Here is a 20,747-nt window from a genome sequence, read left to right on the forward strand (position 1 = left end):
ATATATATATATAATCTTGAGTGTTTTGCTGCTGTTTTAAATAATAATGATGTATATGTAAAGCGTGCACGTTAATAAAAAAAAAGACAAATCCAGAGATGAAATTATCTGGTATAAAGATCATTCACAGGTTTGAAATTTTCTCAAATACTAGTGAAGCCTTTCTTGAATTACTTAAGTCTGATTGATCATTATATTACTATTCTTTAACATGACATATAAAATATGAGATTCCACAGTTAATCTACATAACCAAGCAGTTCATTGAAATCTTGTTTTGAGAAGGAAATTTAGCTTCACAAAATATATCGATGTTCCACATCAAGATATATGATAATTGACAATGTCACTTCCAATCTTTTGTTAATGATAAGCTATGTATCTTTAGTTAAATATCAATGATTGTAAAAGTAAAATTAAAACAGCCCTAATGTTCTCCATTTTCCTCACAATTACTTGCTTCAAGCTGCTTCATTGTAGTCTGTCAAATGGATTTGTAGGGCTTCAGATCTGAGTGCACCATGGCAACAGAATCTAAATATATCACTTGAAAGGTTCAATCTCCAGCATGTTTTTTTGTGTAACAGAGCCAGGGTTAGGCTTGATGCCAAGGACCAGAAATAATTTGATGACAATCCAACAATTAAACTAAATCTGAGAGAGAGGGAGAAAGGGAGAGAGAGAGAGAGAGAGAGAGAGAGAGAGTGTGTGTGTGTGTGTGTGTGTGTGTGTGTGTGTGTGTGTGTGTGTGTGAGAGAGAGAGAGAGCAACAGACAGAGACAGAACAGGGGTATAGTATAGTCCTAGCTGTATTTGAGAGACTAACAATACTGCAGGCTTGATGCACACAACACATTCAGTTTGTTAAAGGTCTCTTTGAAGAGCACTGACAAATAAAGAGTATAGAAAAGAGATGACTGCTTTGAGGCCCATGGTAAAGGAAGAAAGACCAAGCTTTTGCCCAAGCTTCTTCAGCAGCATTGAAGAGGACTTAGCACAGATGGATTGTCTACTGCAGAATGTAACAGATATAATTCAAGCTGTCAGCTTAATCAGGATGTTACCAGGAAGCAACCTGATGAAGAGAGGGATCCCTTGTTTCCTGACCTCTAACCCGCAGCCCATTACAGATTGTCATAAATTCTGTTTTTCTTTTATTGGTTTCTTTTCCCTCCACTCCCCCCACCCCCCCCCCCCCCACCTGCTTGTTGCCATTCTGTTTTCATGCTGCTGTTTCATTTGTTACACACAATTGTATCCAGTGTGGACCACCCAGATCTTACCATGACAGTGGGGTGGAAATTATGTGCCTTTTAAGACGAATGAACAAAATGGTATGTGAAATATGAGAAATGAGGATAATTTAAGATAGTAAGGTAATAAATCATGTATAGTCATTTTTTAAAAAAAATACAGACTTTTATTTTAATATGTTTAAAAATAAATGCAGTGGGAACACATATTATTATGAGATTAGGCAAGATTTTAAAAACGGTGTATAACATAATGCAGCAATCTTTTCTAATCAACCTGAGTAAGAAGAATAATGAATGCTGGATGCAGTTTGTATATTTCATAAGTACTTGTACTCTTGAGAACTTTACACAGAAAAATGTCTCTCAAGTACTTATGATTTTTTTCATGTATCTTTCGTGTATGATAAATGGTCAGGTGATAAATTTGGAAAGCACATTTTAAAATTTATTTTTTAAAATAATGTGACAAATGATAGGCTTTCATGTACTTAATGCAGGCAGTCAGTGTATTCGCACATTGTTGTCAGCACTGATACTTCGATGACCATTGGCAACACCCTACTCTCATCTGCTGGACCTCTTGCTTTGATTGACAGTTCTGTAAACTCTAGAGAGAAATTCCAGTGGGTGTTTGTACACAAAAAACTCAAGGGAAGGGACACCTTGGTATGGAAAGTGAATACCAGCAGCAAGAGTGGCTAATGGAGATAAACACAGAACAGTGCAAGTAATGGAGGTCAGCAGGACTAAGGCCATTTTTATAGCCAAAAAAGATGGAGAGAGAATTTTTGGATAAGCATTTGTGGTGGGATGGATCATTAGAAAATAGGATCAAGAGTGGGCCTCTTTGGCTCATAAGCTTGCTCCGCCATTCAATATTATCCTGGCTGATCTTCCCTCAGCCTCATTTTTTGTGTGAGTTTCTTATAGCTCTCAATTTCCAGAAACATTTGTGATTGGGTGCGGGGGAAAGGGGGAATGGAAGACTGATAAAAGACAGCAGCATTATTTTTGACAGAAAATGCTAGCAACTCAGGTTCAGTTCAAGTGCTATCTGTAAGGAGTTTATAATTTCTCCATATGTCAGCCTGGGTTTCCTCCAGGTGCTCCGTTTCCTCCCTCCCTTTAAAACATACAGTGGTTGAAGTTAAATTGAGATATTTGGGTGGCACGGCTTCTTAGGCCTGAAGGGCCTGTTACTGTGCTATTTGTCGAAATGTAAATCACAGATTGGTTCTGAAGTTAACAAAGGTGCAAGAGAAAGAAATATAAGTGTCAATTAGCATATTATATAACTACAATCAATTCTTTGCTAAATATTAAACTACCTGATTTATAATGCATTTTAAATTTAAAAGAAATATCTGTAACTGTTGGATTTGTTAATATCCCAAATGTACTATGTTTGACTCCATAGGTGATATAAATGCAATGCATTTTAGGAACACACATCTAGTACTTGGCAGCAATCCATTAAGTATATTTAATTTCCATATTATTCTAAGCAATACAATCGAATCAGCGTTCTATAAAAATCATAACAGTGGTATATCTTCATTATTCATAGCTCCACTAAGCTTTATTTGGTGCTAAAATGAATCCATTTATTATTGTTGGCTGAATATTTGAGTGAGAAAGATGTAATTTAGTTGCAGGAAAGTAATTCTTATTCTGCATCTATGAGATTTTGACCTCATGAATGTGGACAAATAGTTCATATTCACATTTTGCTACCACCAGATGTGGTATAAAAATATCCAGTCCTCTATGGGCACGCAGAATTTAGCTCCATTATCACTTAAAATATATTTTTTGTAGATGACACCTGAAACCCAGCCTTTTAAAAAAAAATAAAGTTGCTTGTATTCAGCTTTCAATCATTTGTTGTTGGTAAAGTTAGATAAGAGTGTATTTTGGATATCAAATGTGCTTTTAGAGATTCAAAGGGCATTTGTGTTTTGAATCATAAGTTTTCATTTTAAATAATCTGCAATTGTTCTCTTTTTTGCTTCTGAATGGACTAACAAAGAAAACAGAAATGTGTTAAAATGTAAAGAGTGCCCTGTTTTTTGAAATAAAAATTGTGATTCTCTTTATGGTACTTTTTAAAACTGCAGGAATACTAAAAGTATAAAATTAATTCAGAGTAAGACATTCGAACATATTGGAAGCATTTCTGAAGAAGGAAAATACTTAATTAAAAAAAAATATATTCATTATTTAATTGTGCAGATGTTGCAGGTGAATAACTATTATAATTTAAGATTTAGAAAGAAAAATATTTATTTTTCTTGGAATCAAGAGAAAACGTAGGAAGATTTTCTTTTTAAACATAAAATATTCTGTCAAGAAATGATGAAGCCAAAATATAGATGGACATTTTAAAAAGAAAAAAGGGAGCTCTAGATAATGACATGGAAATATGATGAGGGGTCCTACCTTCTGCTACCTCACATGGTCATGATGGACTGAATGGCTTTCTTCTGTGCTATAAACCTATAATGTTTAAGTTTTGATATTGTTCACTGCGTTAAGAATGACAGGAAATACAAAAAAAATGTGGTGATTAAGGGCAAATTCAATCATTTGAAAAATATTTAGTTTATCCTTTACACGGAATCCTCAATTTACGATCGTAATTGGGACTGAAGGATTGGTCATAATTTAGATTGGCTGTAATTCAAATTTGCATGTCTTAATGAGGTATAAAAGCAATTTTTCAAAATAAATCAACAAATGAGTCTTTAATGAACAATCTCAGCATATGTACAATATTTTTTTTAATTGTTTTTTTGTGCGGGTGGATGTAACTCATGTAGGTTGTAAGTTGAGGACTACCTGTATTCAACTTCAGAAATGCTAGATTTGTTTTGTGGCTAGAATATTTTTCTGGGATGCCTTTCCCTCAGATATCCCCTTAGAAATTTCTTGTATGGTTATCTTCAAAGCATGGATGAATAGTTGAAGGAAGATGTACAACAATATGCTAAAAGGGAAAGTGGAAGATTCTTCTGGAAGCCAGTCTCAAACCAACAGTAGCAGAGGTGAAGGAGAAGTTGATTTGCCTCTCTGTGTTTTGAAATAAATGAGTGATTAAAAAAATAAGAATAAAAATGAGGAAATATAGACACTGAAATTTTAATTTGCCATTGTCTTTTTTTTAATCTTTAAATTACTATTCATATAGTTTAACATAAACAACTGTTAATAAAGCATTGACTTTTCTCTTATAACGTACCTCTGATCTATAAGTGAAAGTGATGTCCTCTGTGCATATTAACAAAAATGCAATTATCCTTCAAGGTAGATTTAAGGTAGATTCATTACTATATTTTATGATGGCATTTACCTTCTGCAACCATACATCAGTGTTTAGTTTAAATAATAAATAAATCTAATTATGAACATGATTCTTTTTTTTCTGCAGAGGGTGCCTTTCGTTCGAAGGATTTTGTCACTTACTTCACTGTATTGAAGATGCTCTCGGTAGTACAAAGACTACCTGTTCAGAGCTGTATCAGACTGCTGCAATAAATAATGAAACATTGAAGGAAATTACAAGGTGATTATGGATCTGCTACAAATAATCATTTCATTCTCCATTTTAGTGCCAGAATTGTTTTGCTTGTATAAAATATACAATATTTAAACTTTAACCCAGGAATAGAAAAGCACCAGTTTTAAAGTTCTTGCATTTCATACACAGGTGTGACAGCAGAACAGCTGCAAATGTTTTGTTAATACTGTAGTTGAGGAAATTAAAATACATCATGTAGAAGTGAAAAAAATAATTGGACATACATAATTATTTTTGTGACACACTCAAGAATGCACTTTATAAATTCCATTTATAAGCAAATCTACACTTTTCATGAAAGAAATGTTAAAAGCATATCACAGAGAAGCTGAACACATGTTAACGATTCTAGTTTTCAAGTTGTGCAGAAAACCAAGCTAAAACCCAAAGTGAACAAAACAAAACACTTATTAATATTAATATAAATATTTGTTTAATAAAGCTACTTTAACAGTTAAACCCCCTTTGCTCTGGTTGCTTCTGTACATTCTGATGGTGAAAGAACTATTAACATTACAATAATGATACAACAGACATGCACACAAACATACAGATTAGAAGCAGGAGCAGCTCTTGAGTCTACACCTGCATTCAATAATAGCTGATCTTGACTGCACCTTTAACTTCATATTCCTGTAACTGTTTACCCCCTTATCACAAACCTATCTATCTCTGCCTCAAAATTCAAAGACTTTACTTCCATGACCTTTTGACAAAGAGAGCTACAAAGACTCACAAAGGGGAGACAAGAAAAATCTCTGCTCTCTGAAATGGGAGATCCTTACCCTTTGAACAATGACTATACATTGTAGATTCTCCCAGGAGGAAACTTTTCTCCACATCTACCATATCAAGAGCCCTCAGGATGTTATATGTTTACAACAAATTTCTCTCTGTGCCTGTTTGTCTGTCTTTCTCATCTGAGATTGGTTTATTATTTCGATGATCCAGTGGAAGAAGTTAGAGGTAGAAAGTCAGACAATGAAACCAAGAAATTCAGCCAGTGTCCACATTCTGACTTAAGGGAGTGCCTCAAGAACAGTGGTAGCCAAGCCACGGCTTGTGAGCCACATGTGACTCTGACATGTGATGTGCAGATCGCGGAAAAATGTTGGCTAGAGAAGATGCCTGTGCTCCCAAAGCCACCCTGGGACACTCTGAATCCCTGCAGCCAATTCAGGGGGGTCCCAGGATGGTCACAGCCTGGGCTGTGTGTCAAGGAGAGGGAAAAGGGAGTGGGCACTGGAAGAATGGCCCTTGCAAAGGAGCAGTGCTTGCTAGTGTCAGGTTCTCCTCACTTGGGTTAAGCCATAAAACAACAGAGCACTGCCAATGTTGGGTATGCGATAGGAAGGTCGGACAAAGCTGAGGTCCCTCTGTTGGGAGCTGCCTCAGAGGTCGGGAAGCTGATGTTGGGCCAGGAGAGCTCCGATGAAATGGTCTGCTGCAGAGGTGGGGTGTCTTTGCTGGCACTCTGGCTGGGGTGAAGCAAGATGATGGAGATGGGGAGGAGAGGCTGGAGGGGGTACCCAATGAAGACCTCATCCAGGTGCCAAGCCAGGATGGAGCTGGCATCAGCAGTGAAGATCCTGTCAATGGCCACAGGCAAACCCTTTCCCACTGGATGGAGTGTCAGCACCAGGCAGTGCAGATATTATACTGCTCCATATCCCAGCAGCCACTCCTCCCAACCCACCAGTGACAGGGAAGAGAGCAGAGAGTGGAACAAGGAGGAGCAGTGCTATGGTTCTCCTAGCCTTGCCCTGCCACAGGAGGCAGCTTTGCATTGGGTAGCATACTGCAGCATGCACTTGGCTGTGGATACTGCAATAGTACAGTTATCTGCAGAGAACACATTAATAACAGGAACAGGAGTCGTTCATCTGGCCTGTGGAGCCTGCTCCCACATTCAGTAAGATCACAGCTGATCTGGCCATGGACCCAGCTCGGCCTTAACCCTCCACCCCCTCCCCCCCCCATTCTTAATTCCCCTACGATGCAAAAATCTAACTTACTGTATCTTAATGAGACACCCTCTAATACTTCCTTGGGCAGTAATTTCCACAGAAAATCTGAGGATTTGAAAATATTTGGTATGTATGTGTATACATTTTGATTATTGAAACTAATACAAATTAGCAGTTTAAAAACTAAATAAATACAATTGCATACATGCATTTCTTAATATTTATATTAAATTATATGGGCAGCATGGTTGCCCTCTGGGCAGCTCGGTTGACCAAGTGTTTAGTGCAATGCCTTTACAGCGCCAGCGATTGGGACTGGACTGGGGGTTGAACCTGCACTGTAAGGAGTTTGTACGTTCTCCCAGTGTTCACATGGAATTTCTCCAGGGGCCACAATTTCCTCCCACCGTTTGAAATATACTTGGGGTGTAGGCTAATGGGGTGTAATTTGGATGGCCCAGACACATGGGCCAAAATGGCCTGTTACTGTGCTATATGTCTAAAATTTAAAATATGCATGTAAGGCTAAAAATGTGTATGGAATATTTTTTTCAAACATCTGAAATTTTATTGTATGTGGTTCTTATGTTAAGCAAGTTTGGCCACCTTGGTCTAGAATTTGATTCTTTGAGGCAGGAAAGCTAAATTTGCATGAGGAAAGGTTGGAAACGGTCACAAGTCAAAGACCTGGTGCATGGTCTGGATTTACAACCATTGAGGACATTTGAACAGCCAAAAAAAAATGTTTGACCTCCATGAGTAGAATCTTTGGGCAATGTAATTTTTTATTTGTTGGCCTTCATGGTGTGCATATTTAATCAAGGACTCTGCCACTTCAGGTGTGTCCTTGTTATTTGGAAATTAAAATTATAATTAGGAATTTTGAGACAGAAAGTCTTTGGATAAGTTTAGAAGTAAACAAGAAAATCCTCAGATGCTGGGGTCTAGTGCAGTACAAAAATCTGCTGGCAAACTCAACAGGTCACACAGCATTCACAAGAAGTAAAAGGCAGGCAACGTTTCAGGTCTGAACACTTCTTCAGGATTGCTTTGGATGAGCTGTTTTACTTTGACTACTGGGCAGAATGTTCTATTATACTATTTCCTTGTGTCTGCCGAGATGTCCAACATTTTCTTTAATTCACAGGAAATGCTACAACATTTTGTCAAAAAACAATTTTCTTATTTTAGCTTGATATTAGTTAATATTAGAAATAATATGTTGTTTGGGGAAGCGAGTATTTGAAGGATTGTACAAGCACAGGCCTCTTTCAAACAACAAATGTTTACCATCAGTGAAATGAGACATGCTGGCAATCTCAGGCAAGCTCTCCACAGAATAAAGAAGATGGATTATTAAGCCTTTTTCTGATTCTTCATAGTTTATTACAAACCGATAATATTTACAATTGATATCGTGCATGCATATCCAACCAGGTATTTCACCATTTGAACAGATGATAGACAACTCTGGGTTATCTCATGATGCTGACCAGACACTCCATTTACTGCCTTAGAGCCAGAAAATTGCCCAGGTATTCAGTTACATTGTGTGTCCAGCTTGAATGACCTCAGTATTGATAATCAGAACCTCAATTAGTCAGTTTGATCAATGAGACCACAGAAATGAAATATGGTCAAGTCCTACAATATCTTGTTGGTTCTTCATTTTGTATCATAGTATGTGACTATTCTCCATTTTGTAAAATACCTTTTTGTGCATTTCTACATGTCTACTTTTGTCATGCTGTTTTCCATTTGGCCACTTCTAACAAGATTATCTACACAATCTTACTCTCATTTTACCACTGTCAAAAGCATTTTAATGGTAAATATTAATTTATTAAATTAAAATTTTCCCCTAAAATCTATCTAGATTTTGTATGTTGGATGATTTGACTTTTGGAAAACAATAATTGATTAACATTTTTTTCTGAGAATTATAATTATAATTATAATTTGCTGCAATATCTATTTGCCATTCATCAATTTTGTTGGTTAAATTTCTGATTTTTCAATGTCAAATTGAATGTGAAACTTATTTTACAGGATATGTAACAGAAAAGGCAGTTTGAACAAAGAACATTTGGATACCTATGGAGCAGTTGTTCTTCACCAGCTCAAAGAATTGTCAAGGAGTACTTCAAATGGCTGTCTTTTTTCTGATGAGATTTTGAACAATGACTGGGAAGCAGTTGACAAAATTAATAATAGGTAAAAATCTTTCAGTTGTCTAAAGATTTTTTAAAAAGTCTGATCTATTGGATCATCTCGAGCAAATCGGCTCTTCCACTTTCTATCAAATACCCTATTACCTCTTAGCACCTCGCCATTCTTTCCTCCTTCATATACTTAATGTAAAATCACGCTGTTTTTACCTTAGATGTGATAAAGGGTCCTGACCCAAAATTTTGACCATTTCTACCCATGCTGTTGCCTGACTCAGTTGAGTTCCTCCAGCAATTCAACATTCCAGAATCTTTTGTGATTCTCTTCAGCTCAGATTTTTGTTTTATATCAATTTCTTTAAACAACACATTTTCATTGCATTTAAAATTTGCTTGCTTCAGTTTTACTTCATCATTTATTAAATTAACTTTTAATGCTGCAACTAATAATGTAAGTTTTCCATTCAGCACCTCATCGAATAAAAATAACATTTTTTTTAAATTTTATTTTTCATTTGCATGTATATTTGCATATACATATAATTTTTCATAATATAACAATTCAATGTAATAAAAACAATACAAAATGATATATATAATTTTTATCCCCTCCCCCAAAATAAAAGGAAAAAGAGAAAAAAAAGAAACTCCTGAATTTATTTATTATTCACTTACTCCTAATGTATTATTCTATCATGTACTTATTAATTGGAAGGACTGGGTGTTATGGACGATGTGGATGGACTCTTACTGATGAAATCCATAGATGGTTTCAAATCATATAAAATTCTCAGGTTGATTCCTTAAATTATAAGTAATCTTTTCCAATCGTCTACAGTTTTGAATTTCTCTATGCCATCTATCCAACCTTATAAAATTATCTGACTTCCATGTTACTGCCATATATTTCCGTGCCACCACTATTGCTACACTCAAAAATTTTCATTGATATTTGTCCAACTTCAATTTAGTATCAGTGTTATATAAATCACCAAGCAAAGATATTTTGGAATCTTTTGCATATGTATCTTCATAATTTGTCCCAATAATATATTCAAGTCTTCCCAGAGTTTTCCCACTTTTTCACAAGACCAAACTGCATGATAAGGTCCTGTTTCTTTGTTACCTCTGAAACAGAGAATAAAAATTACATTCTTAGCCACTTCTACAAGTGCAAACTGCCATCAGCTGAAGTATCCCATTCAGTACTCTACTACTATCAAAAACCTTTCAAGAAATGCCTATTGTTTTCACCTTTTAGCTAGTTTCTTAATCACTTTGGAAGATTTACCATGACTGCTCACACTTTTGAATTTGACTGTCAGTATTATTTGAAAAATTTCAGCTAGCCTTTAGAGGTCTGAATGCACCATGTTGTTGCACATTATGCAATTCACTTCATTTATTTCTAACTCCACAAAGTTGAACTTAGTGAGGGATAATTTTTAATAGAATTGGGAGTTGACTGAATCATTGAAATTCAACGTGCAAGTATATCAACCAATTAGAAATCCAAACAGAACATTATCCTGTACTCCAAGAGGATATGAGTGGAGATACCATGTACCAAATATAAGGATGCATGAAAATACTACTGCAGCTTCATAAGAAGAGAAAGTTATTTTTAAAAAAAGAGGTTAAAAAAAAATAAATATTCACAATTGGCCAGTTGTGCTTTGTCAGTTGCGCAGACGATCTTCTGTGGTCTTGAAGTAGTATTCTGGTTATTGACGTTAGGGAAAAATAACTGTTCTTGGATCTAGAGGTGCCAGACTTCAGGCTTCTGTAACTTCTACCCAAAGGTAGCAGCAAGAAGCTAGCATGGCTAGAGCTGGTCTCTCGTCCTAAAAAAAAGATATACCTGTGATAAAGGGAGTACATCAAAGGTTCATCTGATTGAATGCTGGGATGACAGGTTTATTGTATGAGGAGAGATTATGCAGACTGGACCAGTACTCTGTAAAGTTTAGAATTAAATTGCGATCTCTATGAAATGTTCAAAACAATTCAGAAGATTGATGATGGTATATGGTAGATGATGGGATGATAGGTCTCAAAGCAGAGGCATGAAGAACTCAGGATTGCAGTTTCAAAATAAGGGATTGGCCATTCAGGATGGAAATAAGAGGAAATTTCTTGGTTGACAAGTTATTAAATTGTTTGAGTCCTCCACCTGAGGCTGTGTAAAATTATTTGCTATTAATGGAGAGAAATTTGGGGAATGGGATGGAGATTAATTCAGGAAAGTGAGACTGAGTAAAAGATATTGAATGGTGGACCAGGCACTCCTCTTTCCATTTCTTAATTTTTACATCGGACATTTAACTGACTTATCTGGGACTTTACTCCATGTGGTAAAACTCTGATTATCTGGCATACCTGGAACTTTTCTGGGTTATTAGATGTCTCTCCATTAATACATCAACATACACTTTTAATTCTCTTTATTTAGAGGATAATACATGTATAATGCATTTTCCAATTAACCTAGTACTGTAACTTTAAAGGGAGCATAGGAATTAGGACTCCAGTGAATGGAAAGGGAGTGTGGGAAATTTAGAGCTGTTTGAAAGGAAGTTCAAGTTTATTTATCATCTGATTGTACCAGTGCAACCCAATGAGTGTTCTTCAGCCTACAATGCAAAGCAGTGCAAACACACATACAGATATAACACACATTCAGGCAGGTACAGTACATCTGCACATATATTTAAAATAAATATTATTAATAAATAGGAGAGTTGATTTTTGCAGTTTAGCAGTCTCACTCCCCATGGGAAGAAGGTGTTCTTCAGCTTGATGGTTCTGGCTCTGAGGGGAGTAGCTGGAGGATGCTAAGAGTGGGCTGGTAAGGGTCTTCATTGATTTATGAGCTCTCTGTAAACAACAATCCCAGTAAATTACATCGATCAGGGGAGGGATATCCCAGTGATACTCTCTGCTGCTTTTATGGTCCTATAAATTGACCTCTGATCCATTGCTCTAAAGCAGTGATTTTCAAACTGTCCCCCTAAACTCACATTCCATCTTAAGCAATCCCTAAGACATAAATGCTCTGGAATTAGTAAGGGATTGCTTAAGGTGGTATGTGAATGGAAAGAAAAAGTTTGAAAACCACTGTTTTAATTGTACCTAATTGACTCATTATGTGCATGGTTTCATAACTCCAAAAGAAATGGGCCAATGACAATTATTCTCAAGCAAAATAATTCAGTAACAATTGGGTCCAGAGCAATGGTTCTCAACCTTCCCTTTCCATTCACATACCACCCTAAGCAATCCTTTACCAATCACAGAACACTTGTGGCATAAGGATTGCTTAAGACGGAATGAGTTTGGGGGAGGGGGCAGTTTGAAAACTAGTGGTCTACAGTAACCATATTGCACTGTAATGCAGCTGGCCAGGAGAAGCTTGATGGAGAGCTTCTGTAGAAAATTGATCCTTTATCCAGACATCTAAAATCTGGAAAGCTCCAAAATCTGGCAAGTGGGGATCAGCGGTTGGGGGAAGGGGAGACAGTTGGGCAGCTGAGGGACAGCGGTCGGGGGAGATGGCCGGGCAGCCGAGGGACCGCAGTCGGGGGGAGACGGCCGGGCGGCTAAGGGACTGGCGGCCGGTGGAGACATCCGGGTGGCTGAGGGACCAGTGTATGGGGGAGGCAGTCGAGGGACTGCGGTTGGGGAAGGCGGGCCGGATACTGAAGCACAATTCGGGTGGGCTTTCCGAAATCTGGAAAAATCTGAAATTTGGAGCACACTGTCTCCCAAGGGTTCTGGATAAAGGATCGTGTACCTGTAGAATAGTGGCTGGTAGCCTTGCCAACCTCATCCTTCTAAGGAGTGCAGTTGCTGGTATAGTGATGATATTATAACACACACACACACACACACACACACACACACACACACACACACACACACACACACACACACACACACACACACACACACACACACACACACACACACACACATCAATATATTCCTGCTTTAGTCTTCATTGATTTTAACCAATAAAATGCCTTATCTGGAATGTAGTTTCCTTCTTGCCAACATAGGAGGAATGTGTCTTTTTTCTGAATTTTTTATATTATTTTAATACTTTGAAATTGCAGGTTGTTGAATTTACCTGCTGATTCTGCCAGACTGTGGGACCATTGGTACTCGCATATTCTTTTGTTGTTAAAATATCATGTACTGAATATGGATGAGACAGCAGAGTTATTTGGACCTTCACTGGTTGCAGAGAACAGTAACTCGAAAAAGGTAACAATGTCATGGTATTTTGTTCTTCAGGGTTACAATATAAGGATTGACTTGCATTTATAAATAATGGATTTTAATTTGCAAATATTTTACACGTGGATAAATGAATTTTATCACTGGCATTAGTGGAGTAGGATCTGTGCTGTGCAGAATCAGAACTCACTGGTTGATTGATTGCATGATAAACAAAGTGATATGAACTTTTAAAATCAGTAAGTTGTTGACACTGGACCAATTGAATCAGTTTCGAGTAAAGAATAACAGAAAATTGTACAATATTTTTCTGTTTAGAAAACAGTCTACTTCATTTTTCCAAAAGTAACATATATTTTGGCATATCAAATAACCCTTGAAGCACACAAAAAACAAACCAAAAACAGGATTCAGGCCAGATATAAAAACATAACCTTAAAATTCTACTCAAAATACCACTCGATTTGTTCCATAACCCATTCAGCCCCCATCCTAGAACAAATTTTTAAGCTACTGGTATATTAGAGATAAATTTTTATTGTAAAAATTCACATCTAAAATCCTTCAAAATCACTATCATCGTCTGAGGCAAAGATCTCAGCAAGCACATCTGGAGTCTCACTCTTCACACTGTCATGTTGTATTATTAGATTTTTCTAATAACTGATGCACCAGCTTAGTGTACCTTTAAAATCTCTAGTTTTCTTGGTTTGACCTTGCCCACTTCAGTGCATATTCTCTGATTTTATTTCTTGTGACTATTTACCAATCTTGCCTCTGTTTGAGACCCATTCTGCAACGTGATTTTCCAACTCTGGCCAACGAATGATTCCTCTTCTCATCAAACATTGCTTCTTTGGCATTTTACTTAAAACATCTTCATTCTTTCTCAACTCTTACCATCTCAGTTAATGTCAAATGTCCTTGCAGCACTACAATTGGTACATTCCTTGGCCATTTCAATGACTTTCAACTTAAAACTTCATACTTTCTTAATTTTGCTGGAGGCTCCATGATAACACCCACCTTCCATTTACATCCAACAGCTCAGTGAATGTGACACCAACTCAGTCAGCACACGTATTTTGGGGGGAGGGAGTCGTCTTATACATCTCATATATGATAAAATCATGAAATGCAGGCTGAAATCAGGGACCCGTCTTATCTGAAGGTCATCCTATACGCCAAAATATATGGTAATTATATGTAAATGATTTATTTTCATAGTTGATTAAGAGAAAAATTTATTTGGTTATGAAAATCATTCACATTATGACCATTGTTGAATTAATTGAACTGTATCCATCCATGCCATTGTTTTTAGTTTCATCATATTTCCTGATGAATAATCTTTACTTAATGAAAAACTGAGTGGAAGCAACTGGAGCTCAAATTGTTGAAAAATATTACAAATCTAATTCAGGAGTGATGATGTAACTCAATATATTTTCAAGAGTTTTCGCACAGTTGAATAAAATTGTAGAATTGTTCGATGTGAATAATTCGATCTGTTTTCATTTTTGAAGGCATAAAACTAAACGCTCAGTGAAGACAAAGCATTCTTCATTGTTTCATTTTGTTGATTAGGCGATAGAATTATTGAAGAAAATCCTCTCGAATGCAGTTGAAAGCCAGTTCATTCAAAGTGAAGATGCATCTTGCAGTTTGTCATCTATTCTCAATGACAGTGTAGAAATGAAGGCAACAAACCCTGTACATTGGCTCCATCTAAATAAAACAAGGCAGAAAGGTTAGTACGATGCAATTTATCTAATGATTGAGAAAAAAATTCACATTATGGATAAAATTTCAGGTAGCTTGCGTAGTTGAAGTAACAAATATAAAGAAGTGCTAAATAAATTGAGCGGGTCTCACAGCATCCATAGGAGGCCAAAAACAAATCAAGTTCAAGTTTATTATCTGATTGTAACAGTACAACCCGACGAAAGAGCACTCCACGGTGCAAAAACAGTGCAAAGACACATACAGACAAACGATACATATACACAGAATCTATACGTCATATACATTTATTAAAAACATCAATATTATTATTGAATAGTAGAGTCATGGGGAGTTGTTCTAGCAATTCACTAGTCAATCAGCAGTCTCACTGCCCATGGGAAGAAGCTGTTCCTCAGCCTGGTAGTTCTGGCTCTAATACTCCTGTATCTTTCCTGACTGAGAAGCTGGATAATGTGTGCGGGTTGGTCGGGATCCTCACAGATTTTGTGAGCTCTCTTTAAACAACGACCCCAGTAAATCACATCAATGGGCCAAAGGGACACTTTAGTGAACCTCTCTGCTGCTTTTATCGTCCTGGGGATTGATCTTGTATCTGATGCTTTACAGCAACCGTAGCACATTGTGATGCAACCAGCCAGGTCACTTTTGATTGAGCACTTGTAGAAAGTTGATGGAATGCTGGCCAGTAGCCTTGCCAACCTCAGCCTTCCGAGGAAGTGCAGTTGTTGTTGTGCCTTTCTGACAAGTGAGGAGTTTTTATGTGTCCAGGATAACTCACTTCGTAAGTGGACTCTGAAGAACTTCGTGCTCTCTACTCTCTTTGTTACTGAACTATTAATATGTAATGGAAGGTGGCTAATTGTTCTTCCTGAAGTCCACGATCATTTCCTTTGTATTGTAGTTGTTGAGACTCAAGTTGTTAGTCTCGCACCACTTCATTAGATTTTCCACCTCTTCTTTGCATTGGATCTCATCATTGTTGCTGATGAGGCCAACTACTGTCATGTCATCTGCACTTTGAATCTTTTGGAGCCATTGATCAGCAGCATGAACAGGAGCAGTCTTAATATACAGCCCTGACTTGCACAAGTGCTCAGCATAATGGTGCTCAGCGTTCTGCTGCCAACCTGTTCAGACTATGGTAAAATTGGAAGAAGTGAGGGGAAAGGTGAAATAGAGATGGTTGATATCTCAACTGCAATTGGAAATATGGGTACCATAAATAATTGATATTAATCAATGCTGGAAAAACTGCAAATTAAAAAGTAAATCAAGATATTTTTCCGAAATTCGAGGAAAATCAGAGCTTAGACTGAACAAAATGCCTAACTTGTAACTATTTTAAAAAATGTCTATTAAGAAGTTTAAATTTGGCTTTCAATTTTTCAAAAGCGGCAAAATTCTTTAGAATAAAAAGATCTTAATAACTTCTGATACCTAATCTATACCATTCCTTCAAACCTGCAGCAATTATTTATAATAACTTAATTAGATTTAAGAACAGCTTCAACAACGAGGATTAAGAATGATTGGGAACACAATTGAACGTATCATTTTCAGACCCAGATTGGATTTTCACTCTTAACTTGACTAATGAATCCTCATTTAGTGCGCAACATTTTTTTGGAAGATTTTATATTTGTTTCTTTTTCAAAAAATAATAATAGTAACATTTTAAATATAGAATATATTAAACTTTTTCTCACAAACACAACAAACAAAAACTAAAACAAAACAGTCCCTCCCCCCTTCCATACATACAGATCCGTTCACCGTCAGAGGTTACATATATTTTAAGCATATTGAGTACAGTTGAGGAAATTACATTTTTATAAATATAATAGTTACTTTTATACCCTTTTTTGTTCCTTTTTATTACTAAATCTGTGTCCCTATATGGGCCAGGTATGGCTGCCAGACCTTTACAAAAGTTTCACATTTATTTTTTTAAGTTATATGTGATTTTTTTCCATAGGTATATAGCTGTTCATTTCTGCAGTCAATCGTGCTATAAGTAGAAAGAATCGGACTTCCAAGTGATCACGATAAATTTTTTTGCTACCGCCAGTGCTATTTTTAGAAATGAGATTTGATATTTGGTCAATTTGTTGCTTATTTCCACGAAATTACCTAATAGATATAACTTCGGGTCGCCCATGAATGCCACTCCTGTCATCCTGGTTAATTTTTCTGCGAGTTCTTGTCAAAATAGCCTCACTTTCACACGTGACCACGTGGCATGTAGAAAAGTTCCTGTCTCAGTCCCACATCTGAAACACATCTCTGAAATTTTGGTTTTTGATCTGTGTAAATTTTGTGGGGTCAGATATAATTGATGTAAATAAATTATACTGAACTGGTCCATATCTTGCATTTATAATTGATGTCATGCTGTCCTTGCATCAATCTGACCAGCTTCTTTCTGAAAGCACCATACCCAAGTCTGACTCCCATCTTTCTCCGACCTCTGCAACCCTGATTTTGCACTTTCACTCTGGAGTGCATAGTACATTTTTTATTATAAATTTTGGTGTATTTCCCATTCACACCATTCGTTCAGTTTCACTAATTACAGATGGGGTTAACATTGGTCCCCATCTTTCTCATGAGAATGATCAAAGTTGAAGAAAACAGAAGAAAGTCCCATTGGCCACTCCATATTTGTGTTTTAATTGTTCAAAGGACAAGAGAGTTCCTTCCATGTAACATTCTTTAATATATCTTGTACCTTTGTCATACCACAAATTTAATATTCTATTGCCCATGTTCATAGGCAATAACACATTTTTACACAGTGGTACTTTTTGCTATCCCTATTTTTTTTCTATGCATTCATTAATTTCTTGCCATGTTCTAATCATACGTATTAGAATGGGGTTATCCGTCTTTGATTTGACACTCCATTAATATATAAAGTCCTTTGCTTTCACCTTCTCCATTGAGTACATTCCCATTTGAACCCAAGACGGGGGAATGTCTTCAATGAAGAAGGCTGCAAGAAATCTAGCCTGTGCAGCTAGGTAATTTTTTTAAAATCTGGGTGTCTAAGTCTTCCCAGCCCATAGTCCCATGTCAGTTTTTCCAATGCAATTCTTTGTACCCTATTATTTCATAGGAACTGTCTAATATGGTTGTTTAGTAGCTTTAATAAGTTGTTAGGTAACGGAATAGGCAGCATTTGAAAAGTCTTGGCATCACTTTCATTTTTTTTGAATATTTTATTTTTTGTTTCCATCATGAATCAAGGGGATAACATCACTGTCTGTTCTAGAATATATCAATATTTTCCAGCAATCTATATACATGTATATAGATGTTTCCCCCCCCCCCCCCCATTCACATGTCACCCCCAAAAAATAAGGGAAAGACAGAGAAAATGAAAAGAAAGGGAGAAAAAAGGAGAGAAAATAAAGAGAGGCTGGATGTGGCGTCAGCACTTCCATTAAGTGTCCGTAGAGGCTGTGGAGCCACCCCCTTATATAATTACTTTTATTAATCCATCTTTTGGTAGATCTCTGTAAGTCTTTTTCTCCGGGTGTAGCTACAGCTGTGCTCCCATATACGTCAGATACGGCTACCATATTTTAACAAAGGTGCTGTCAAAGAATATAAAAGATACAAAGATTATATGTAATTTTTTCATGGGAATATGGCTGTGCATCTCAGTTACTGATAAGAAGAGGGGAGTCAGACTTCCAGGTTATCGCTATTCATTTTTTTGCTATGGACAAACAATAAATACAAATTGAATTTGGAATTTGTAGCTTATGTCCATAAGGTTCCCCAGCAGATACAATATTAGATCCAGCGGAAAGGTTACCTTTGTTATTCTAGTTAGTACGCCAGCCAAATCCTGCCAAAGTGGGGCTACCTTTGCGCAGGACAGGTTGCATGAACGAATGTTCTCTGCACCACTCCATGCCTGAAGCACATCTCCGGCACCTCTAGTTTTGCCTTGTGAATCTTTTGTGTGTGAGGTAAAGTTGTATTGAACCAGTCTGTATCTAGAATTAATAACTGTTGTCACACTATCTTGACACCATTCAGAACAACTTCTCTCATCAATTGTGATGCTCATCTCTCTCTTGATCCAGTAGCCCCTGTTTGGAGCTTTCGCTTTGAAGTACTGAGTACATTCTTGAAATAAATTTGGGTGCATTTCCCAGTCGAAGCAACCCTTCAACCTCTCGAGGTGTAGGCGGGGTCATTGTAGGACCTCATCTATCCCTTAAAAATTATATTAACTGGAGGAAACAGTGAAAGGTCCCATAAGACAAATTGTATTTACCCTTTAGTTGCTCGAAGGACATAAGCTGTCTCCCGTCATCCCAGTCATCAATATATCGGATCCCCTGCCGATGCCAAATCTCCAGGATTTTATTGCTCATGTTCATGGGCATCAATTGTGGAGCCTTTGGCCATATTTCCACTTTCTCTCCAATACATTAATTGATCTCATGCCAGATTTTAATAGATGATTCAGAATGGGTTTATCCATTTTTTTACTATTAATTTGGCATCCCATTTGTTGGGTATAAGCCCGCCCTCTGCTGGACATCATGACGCCTATGTCATGATGCCACCCTTCCATAAATGTAACTCTGTATGTCAGTAATGTTAGTCTAATAGAAGTAAAGGATGAGAAAGCATCACGTCTCTGAGTCTTAATTGTGTAAGGGCATACACAACAGTGGCAATGAGGAACGAAACAAACCCTACACATACTCCATGGAGCAACCGTGAGAAGGAAAACAACAGAAGAAAAGTAGAAAATGACTACCTAATAACCCCAACAAATTACTGGCAAAAGATCAAAGTGTTAGCGTGCCAAGATGGCAGAAGGAAAGTTTGGGGAACTCAATGAAGTAGAAGAAAGTTTAACGACTGCTGTGTAGACCACAATATTGTGGAAGGCCCAGTAAACTGCAAATGTGTCCTCTTCCTCAGTATAATGAGCAGCAAAACATTCAACCTCCTTAAGACTTTGCCTGCCCTGGAGGATCCTGGGATGAAGACATTCAATGAATTATGCGCAACTCTAAGGAACCATTTAAGCCCCAAACCACCAGTTATGGCAGAAAGGCAACAATTCGATAAAAGGAGACAAGGACCAGGAGAAACAGTAAGTGAATACCTGGCATCGTTGCGCAATCTGGCGGAGCACTGTCATTTTGAGCAATTTCTAAATCAGGCACTGCGAGACAGATTAGTGATGGGGTTGGCAAATCACGAAGCAAGGCAAAATTTATTAGCAATGGATAAGGATGTTACATTACAAATTGCACACAGATCTGCCTGTAGCTCTGAAATGGCAGATAGAAACTTGGATGTGGGTCAACCAGACCTACTGGTCAGGAGGTCTTCCTGCCAACAATACTTCCGTTGTGGGAAATACAACCACTGACCAGAAAACTCTTTATTCAAAATTTCTAAATGCATCCATTGCAAAACAGAAGGACATGTCAAAGCTAAATGTTTGCTTCTAAAGCACAGATAGTCTGAAAATAAGCAGGCAGCTAAAGTCAAAACAATTGCAGAGAGAGAGAGAGCGGCAACCTAGCAATGATAATCATAACAGCTGACCTTCAACCTCCTGAAATTTCAGCTGCTGATGTATTACATATCCAAAGAACAAACGGAGGAAACACAGCAATCTTTATACAGCTAAAAATAAATGGACACCCCCTAAAGATGGAGTTAGACACAGGGGCAGAGGTGTCCCTAATGTCGTTACATGTAAAGGAACGCTTGCTACCATGCCTCCCTGAAAAAAAACTGAAAAAAGTCTAAAATC

At 37.1% G+C, this 20,747-nt stretch overlaps 1 protein-coding gene and 1 long non-coding RNA gene across 9 annotated transcripts in view; one reads left to right on the forward strand and one right to left on the reverse strand.

Annotated features, from left to right (window-relative positions):
- The window catches only part of kiz (kizuna centrosomal protein), a 233,821-nt gene that overhangs the window by 129,541 nt on the left and 83,533 nt on the right, over positions 1-20,747 (forward strand). For all 8 annotated transcript variants that reach the window (XM_069932381.1, XM_069932382.1, XM_069932384.1 and 5 more), the window contains 4 exons: positions 4,684-4,818; positions 8,850-9,014; positions 13,084-13,234; positions 14,795-14,957. In XM_069932381.1, the coding sequence (XP_069788482.1) occupies positions 4,684-4,818; positions 8,850-9,014; positions 13,084-13,234; positions 14,795-14,957 (614 nt within the window). The remainder of the gene's footprint in view (positions 1-4,683; positions 4,819-8,849; positions 9,015-13,083; positions 13,235-14,794; positions 14,958-20,747) is intronic.
- The window catches only part of LOC138760972 (uncharacterized), a 108,249-nt gene continuing 101,086 nt past the window's right edge, over positions 13,585-20,747 (reverse strand). The window contains exon 5 of the long non-coding RNA XR_011356010.1: positions 13,585-14,935. This is a non-coding gene — a long non-coding RNA (uncharacterized lncRNA). The remainder of the gene's footprint in view (positions 14,936-20,747) is intronic.

Source organism: Narcine bancroftii, chromosome 4 (assembly GCF_036971445.1).
Source record: "Narcine bancroftii isolate sNarBan1 chromosome 4, sNarBan1.hap1, whole genome shotgun sequence".
Classification (NCBI taxonomy): domain Eukaryota; kingdom Metazoa; phylum Chordata; class Chondrichthyes; order Torpediniformes; family Narcinidae; genus Narcine; species Narcine bancroftii.